Source organism: Myotis nattereri (genome assembly GCF_964212035.1).
Source record: "Myotis nattereri genome assembly, chromosome: 1".
Lineage (NCBI taxonomy): Eukaryota > Metazoa > Chordata > Mammalia > Chiroptera > Vespertilionidae > Myotis > Myotis nattereri.
The window spans coordinates 42,497,258-42,505,343 of NC_138075.1; the positions used below are offsets into that span (position 1 = coordinate 42,497,258).

The window sequence follows — 8,086 nt, forward strand, 5'->3', positions numbered from 1 at the left end:
CTTAGTAATTAGTCCTGGGGGGGAAAAAAGAAAGAATGAATTTGAGGACCACCTGGTTAAAGACTCTAAAATGGGAGGCTCTTTGCTTCTCCAGGAAGGGCTGACAAAAGAATTGTGGATCATCCAATAATCCTGGCGTAAATAGCACCTAAACAAGACATAGTATGAGAGAATTATGCTTAATAGAGGGTAGGCATCATAAGCCATTTCTCTTAGTTATGTATTTCTTTCCACCTTCCCCACCCCAAACTTTCTCCTTCAACTATTCCCTTTGTCTTTCTCCATTCTGTCACAATTTGCCCTAAAAAAAACTTTTCTTCAGATCATTGCCTTATTCTGTTTATCTTACTTGAGCATCTCTTTGATTTTAAGATTTATATATTTTATTTTATGTAAAAATAATAATGGTTAACTGGGTAGCTGTGTTATAGGTAATTTTATTTCCCCTTCTACTTTTCTGCAATATATAATATAAAGTACACATTACTTTGTTATTATTTTATTACAAAAGTAATAATATGCTAGTTGTAGAAAACTCATACACTAGAAAAATTTCCCCTCCAAGACTTTTTTTCTGTTCATGGGTACATTATTTTTTATTCTATTTCCAAACCCCTCAACAACAGTGCAAATCCTATGGTATGGCACTTTATTGATTTTTCTTCCTATTGGTCCTTTGATTGAACTCTTTCCTTGCCCTTGTTCCATGGACAAAGGAGTTGGGCCCCACTTTATACTTTTTAAAAAACTTCTTTTTTTAAAAATACCTTGAAGAACAATTTGAATGAGTGTCTCATAGAAATCATGTTTTATCCTCAGCCCTTCTTCCATCCCCTTCTTAGTGTATTTTCTAAAGCTAGCCAATTTATTGTAGTTGGAATAAGAGAATGAGACTCTCCTGAAATGTTTTCAATACTTTAGATACATAAATTCATCAATTCTTACTCAGTTTTGTTTTTAAGTTATAAAATGGAAAGCTGAACTTAACTGTGCATCTGTGATCTTTACGTAAGCTTATGAGAATGTAAACAATGGTAGTCTTTCCTGGTTTGATGTTAGTATTTGAAGCATGCAATCTCTGTCTTTACTCTTACACAAAACTTTTGTTTTGGTTTAATTGCAGGGTTGTCGTTTTGGAAAGTAGGCCAACAGAAAATCCTACTGCACACAGCAATCTTTACATCTTGGCTGGACATGAAAATAGTTACTAAGCAACAGAAACTGATCTCAAATGACAGGAAAATGAATATATTCCATTGAAAGCAAAAATATCTTAAGGAACTTCAGTACAAACTACACTATGATTTGCTTTAACTGTTATGGGTTATATCTCAAATGATCTGTACTTTAAGGTAGAATTCAATATTTTCTGTAGCTGGAAACAGCTGTTTTATCTCTTGCCACTGTGTGGTGGTTATATCAAGTTTGCTTAATAAAAGCTATGAGATAAATAGTCCTATAGTTCCAGGAAGCCCAGTCTTTTTTTAAAAAATAATGTTTGTAACAAGGGTGTCATGATATTTTAGATAACAACTCATGTGATTATCTTCAAGGAGATAAATTTAGTGACAGTTTTCTCATTTTATATCACGTTTTATTCCTTCTTAATGAACGTAATTTTATAAAGAAATTATCAAATAAGCCTTTCACTTTTACATTGGCTATTCTGTATGTTTTTGTAAAATAGAATATTTAATCCTTATTTATTAATCTCTTGCTGGAGTGGTGTAATGTTATCTAACTTTTAGCAAAGGAGGGTTGCAGAGCAGCTTACATTTTTTTATGATGTATAAAAATTTTGTTTACCTTTTAAGAGTAGTAAGAGGGGTTAAAGGCAGTGTATTTGGAGGTTCAATACATACACGCAATTTTGTTTAACAAGTATTTTATAAAACAATATTATCCAGAATTGCCTTAAAGTGAATTTTGTGTTTTCAACTACAAATAGCTGTAAGGGATCATACAGAAGATATTGATGATGGTTGAACTATTATTAGAAGAGGTATGTATGTAGGTATGACTACCATGTGTATGTATTCTTGACAAGCAGTATAATACACCTGTGATTTTTTTTACATTAGGGATAATGCATAAGAAATTAACCTTCATATATATTATCATCCCTTAATGTGTGTGTGTGTGGGGGGGGAGTATTTAACTGCCCATGATATGTAATTCACATGTACTATACCAGAGGGGATGCTGTAAAGCAACTACATGTGTAATCTTGGGTTTTTCACATATGTAGGTATTCATTTTGAGTAGGTTTAAGAAAAAAGTTTTAAGTGAAATTGAATTCCTCATGGGATAGTATAAATAAGTATTATAAAAACCAATATTCTAAAAATAGGAAATAAGGCCATTTTTTTCGTTTACGTCTCTTTTGCTATTGTTAGTATCCAAAGTAAAGTGTCACATTGGTACCTGGTGTCTTAATGCATTCACTGAGGGCAGTTAACATTGAGATGATGAACAAGGAGTTAGCAATAGCAAACTACTGATTTATTTTGAGCAATTACTTGAGAGAAAAACAGTATAACTATCTCATTTGGTCGTTGGCAATTCTGTAAAATAGGTATTATCGTCTCTATTTTTCAGATGGGGAAAAAAGAAGTTAACAGGGTTAATAGACCCAATTCACACAGCAATTAGGGGTTGAGCCAGACCATGAGTCTTGTGACTCTGTTCTTTTCATTATGCAGTATGCAAACAATAAATGTTATGCAAATAAAGTATTGTCCTTTAAAAATGCACATGTGATTCAGTAAGTGTGTGGCTGTTTATTTGGGGTATGTCAAATGGGGCCTCTGGACTGAAGAACACTGGATAGATATAATAGATGGGAGGGGACCATACTCAAAACAGGACATATTTATATACTGGAGACCAGTATCATCCTTCTCTCACTGAATCCTGGCAGCCAGATCTTCCCATCCTACAATATTGGAAGTCTTCTCTGTGCAATCCAGCCAGTGCAACTAGAAAGATCTACACAGCTCCTGACATCAGGTGTCCTAGCTAAACTACCCAGCTAGATAACTCTACACTGACCATCACAGTTGACAAGCCCCCATCACCCCATGTGTCTGGAGCTTACTTTTAGTCCTATGCTATTAAAAATGATTAAGCTACCAGGAGTTATAAAACATCTGAGGAAGGCCTCTAATTTGAAAGAAAAAAAAAACAATTGGAGAGGAAACAAACTTAGAGGAAACAGACTGCAGGATAAAAGCATCAAGAAAAATGTTATCTTCAGAAAGATGTTCCAACTATGAATCAAGAGTAGGGTACTAAATAAAGGACCTTTCAAAACAACAAAAAAAAAGCTCTAAGAAAATAGAGCATACCTGAATAATTCAACAGAAAATTTAAAATACAAAGTTGAATTTCTCAGAAAATCAAACAAAAAGAAATGACATATTGGAGGGGGAAAAAGAAAAGCCCTGGCTGGTTTTGCACTGTGGTTAGAGCATCAGCCTATGGACCAAAGGGTTGAGGGTTCAATTCCCAGTCAAGGGCATGCACCTTGGTTGCAGGTTCCCCAGCTTCAGTAAGGGTAGTTGCAGGAGGCAGCCAATCGATGTCTCTCCCGTGGATGTTTCTTCCCCCCACCCTCCCTTCTACTCCACTCTCTAGAAATCAGTGGGAAAAATATTCTCGGGTGAGTATTAAAAATAGTAACAGCCCAGGAGGCCAAATATCCATCTCCCAGAGATCCAAAAAGGAAAAGCAACAAGTCAGAGTATTTCAAGAAATATTTCCAGTACTGAAGAACTTAAGATTCTAGATTGAAAGAACACCTATACCAAAGCACATTATTATGAAGTGTCAGTGGCACAGATCAAAGAGAAGATCTGCTATGTTTCCAAAGAAAAAGGGCAGGTCAAATACCAAGAAACAAGAAACAATAGCTTCAAATTTCAACAGAAGCATTGCCTTCAATATTCTGAAAGAAATTTCCAACCTAAAATTCTGGATTCAAATAAACTATTAAACCTAAGAGTAAAATGAAAACATTTTTAGCTGTACACGGTCTTGAAACCTTTACCTTCCACAGAACCTCTCCCATATAGGCTCCTTAACTATCAAAAAATGCCCTGAGACAGAAAGCTGAAAGAGTAAGAAATCTGAGCTTATACTGAACTAAAATCAATGGGAAAAATACCCTCCTGTGAGGATTAGCAACAACAACAAAAAAGATTCAGCCCAGCTGGTGTGGGTCAGTGATTGAGCATTGACCTAAGCACCAAGAGGTTTCCGATTCAGTTCCCAGTCAGGGCACATGCCTGGGTTGCATGCAGACTGGATCCCCAGTGGGGGCCATGCAAAAGGCAGCCCATCAATATTTCTATATTCCTCTCCCTCTCTCTAAAAGTCAATGAAAACATAATTTAAAAAAGATTCAGTGTGACCCCAGCAGATATTTTATGGAAATTCATAAGCTGATTCTCAAATTATATAAAACTAGTGACCCGTTGCGTGAGATTTTGTGAGACCTGGGACCCCACCTCTGGTCCCCACCCCTGTGGCATGCACATGGGGTCGTGGAAACCCTGGCAGAAGCCACACAAAGCAGCCGCTGGCTCTGCCCCCGCTGCCCTGCCCCTGCTGTGCGCGTAGCCATATTGTGATGGTGTTACTGCATGAGGGTCAATTTGCATATTGCCTCTTTATTATATAGTATGTTCAGGGCCTGGAATAATCAAGGCAATTTTAAATAAGAAAAACCTGAGAGTTTTAGGCTACCAGATTTCAAGAATTAACAATAAAGCCACAACAGCAGTTAAGATAGTATGACATTGGCACAGACAGACAAATGTAAGAGTCCTGAAACAGACCCACACTTAGTCACTTATGTATGACAGTTGCAAAGCAGTGGAATGAAGGAAAATATAGTGTTTTCAATAAATTTTATTGAAAATTATAATGGAAAATCAAATCTTGACTACTACCTTGCACAATAAATACAATTATCCAATAGATTATAAATCTAAAATATATAAAACTATAAAGCTTTTAAAAAAAAAACAATAGCCCTTACCGGTTTGGCTCAGTGGATAGAGCGTCAGCCTGCAGACTCAAGGGTCCCAGGTTCGATTCCGGTCAAGGGCATGTACCTTGGTTGCGGGAACATCCCCAGTAGGGAGTGTGCAGGAGGCAGTTGATTGATGTTTCTCTTTCATCAATGTTTCTAACTCTCTATCCCTCTCCCTTCCTCTATGTAAAAAATCAATAAAATATATTAAAAAACAAAAAGAAAACAATATCTTCATGAACTTGGAGTAAGCAAGGATTTCCTAAATAGAAAATTAAGCCTTAGACTGTAAGAGAAAAAGTTGGTCAGAGGGGCTTAATTAAAATTAACATACTCTGTTCATCTAAAGACACCGTTACAAGAATGAGAAGATAGCCACAAAATGGAAAAGAGACTTGCATGTATCACAAAAGACCTACCTAGAAGATAAAAAGAGCATAAGAAAAAGGCAAACAACCCAATAAAAAAAGGTCCAAAAGATTCTGAACAGGCACTCCACAGAAGGTAACATCCAAGTAGCCAATATGATTTCATCTTTCTTGGTTATCAGAGAAATTCATATTCAACAATACAGTACTTTCATACACCCACCAACATGGCCAAAACAAAAAAAGACAAATTGGTGAGATTGTGAAGAAACGAAACCGGTACCTGCACATTGCTAATGGAAATAGAAAATAGGGCAACTCTTTGAAAGATAGTTTGGCAGGTTTGTGTGTGTTTTAATTCTCACCCAAGGCTATGTTTTTATTGGTTTTTAGAAAGAAACATTGATTGGTTGCCTCCCATACACCCACAACCAGGGAATTGAACCTGCAACCTAGGTATATGCCCTGACTGGGAATCGAACACACAACCTTTTGCTGTACAGGACAACTATCCAACCAACTGAGCCACATTACATTAAAAGCTAAATCTTTTAAAAATATATATTTTTGTTTTTGTTTTTTTAGAGAGAGAGGAAAGAAAGGTAGAGAAATAGAAACATTGATGAGAAACATCAACATCCATCTGCTGCCTCCTGCATGCCTCCTGCTGGGGGTCAAGCCTGGGCATGTGCCCTGACCCGGGATTGGAATGGAACAGGTGACCTCCTGGTGCAAAGGTCAGTGCTCAACCACTGAGCCACACTAGCCAAGCTAAAAGCTAAATCTTGTTTTCCCAACTTGAAACAATGCAGTGAATGTGCATGTGCACTGGTGTTAGATCTATACGTGTGTACTCTCTGTTTATACTTGATTTTTAGAGAGTAATGGTGGAACCAAACTACAGAGAACTTGAAATATTTTTTAATTGTTGGCCTTTCCATATACCAGTAGCAGTGGGAATCTAGGTCTATGCTGCTCATGTCAGGAGAGAATTTCAAGATACTTAGAGCAATCTGCAAAATCTTATCTGCTATTTATTTTGTAATGTTTTTGTTTTGTTAATCCTCACCCAAGGATGTTTTTTCCATTGATTTCTAGAGAGAGTGAAAGGGAGAGAGAGAGTGGGAGGGAGACAGAGACATCAATTTGCAAGAGACATATCAATTGCCTTCTGCACATGCCAAAACCAACCAGGGCCCAGAATCGAACCTGCGACCCTTTGGAACACAGGGCTGTGCTCTAACCACTGGCCAGGGCTATTTTGTAATGTTTTTAAGGAGTCCCATCGTATAGCAGCCATGCCCATTATGTTATGTGTGTTTTACTACTTTTAAAAAAATATTTTTATTGATTTCAGAATGGAAGGGGGAGAGAGAGAGAGAGATAAAAACATCAATGATGAGAGAGAATCATTGATCGGCTTCCTCCTGCACGCCCCCTACTGGGGATCAAGCCGGCAACCCCGGCATGTGCCCTTGACCAGAATGGAACCCGAGACCCTTCAGTCCACAGGCCAACACTTTATCCACTGAGCCAAACGAGCTGGGGCAGTAATTAATTTCTAGGTTGCAGGTGACTCAAATGAAGCATAAGGAGGCTATGTGACTGGCTCAGAGCAGAGCTGGATTCGATCCTAGGTAATCTAGCCCTAGAGTTCACGCTCTCACCAGGAAAATTAGGTCAGGTGATATTGTAGAAAAATAATATGTTGATGTTTAAAGTGAAGGATTTCTTATTGTTTGTGGGAAATGTTGTTTAAATGATGTTTTTTTTACAAGGACCTACACATGAGTTTGCTCTAGATGCCTCAGTAATATCTCACTACTTAATATGTGACGCTGAGCCATTCCTGTGAACGCTATTTACAATGATAAGATTTCTGTATGTGGGTGTAACTATAATCTTTGTTCAATCTTTGGCGTGCATAAAGATGATCTTATGAAACTATTTAGATCTTTTGGATCTATAGATGCCTAAAAATTCAGTAGTTGACATGGGAAATGTATCTAGGGTACCAGAGGTTACTGTTTGTACAAAGGGTTATTCAGATGCCAATGAATAAGCATCACAAAGTTTTTTGGGTTTTTTTTTTAATATATTTCTTTATTGATTTCAGAGAGGAAGGGAGAAGGAGAGAGAAATAGAAACATCAATGATGAAAGAGAATCATTGATTGGCTGCCTCCTGCATACCCCCTACTGGGGATCGAGCCCGCAACCCAGGCATGTGCCCTTGGCCGGAATCAAACCTGGGACCCTTCAGTCCGCAGGCTGATGCTCTATCCACTGAGCCAAGCCAGCTAGGGCCACAAAGTTTTTATACAGGAAGTGAGAGTTGAGAGGACTGAGAGTGTTAACTCTAGGAAATGGATGCATTTGTAAAACAATCAGTATGAAAAGAAATCTCATTAGAGTGAAGAATACTTTTTAAATGCAAATAATTTATACTTCTTGTCCTCTCCTTCCTCCCTTCTTCACCTTGTCATGAACACAACTATTTCTATTTTGATATTAGGTTTCTTTAAGGCGGGTTTATATTCTTTAACCACATAAGTAGAGCTCATTTGAAGCTGCAGTATGGTACCACAAGTGGAAAGAATGCAACTCAGAATTGAGACCCTGGTTTTATGCCTGTGTTTTACTCTGAACAGTCATTTAAATGTTTTGTATCCGTTTCCTCAATT

At 37.4% G+C, this 8,086-nt stretch overlaps 1 protein-coding gene across 1 annotated transcript in view; it reads left to right on the forward strand.

Moving 5' to 3' along the window:
• The window catches only part of MAP4K5 (mitogen-activated protein kinase kinase kinase kinase 5), a 102,673-nt gene extending 99,365 nt beyond the window's left edge, over window positions 1–3,308 (forward strand). Inside the window, exon 32 of the mRNA XM_081113256.1 lies at window positions 1,124–3,308. Coding sequence (XP_080969382.1) covers window positions 1,124–1,211 — 88 coding nt within the window. The 3' untranslated portion in view covers window positions 1,212–3,308. The remainder of the gene's footprint in view (window positions 1–1,123) is intronic.
• Window positions 3,309–8,086: the final 4,778 nt, after the last annotated feature.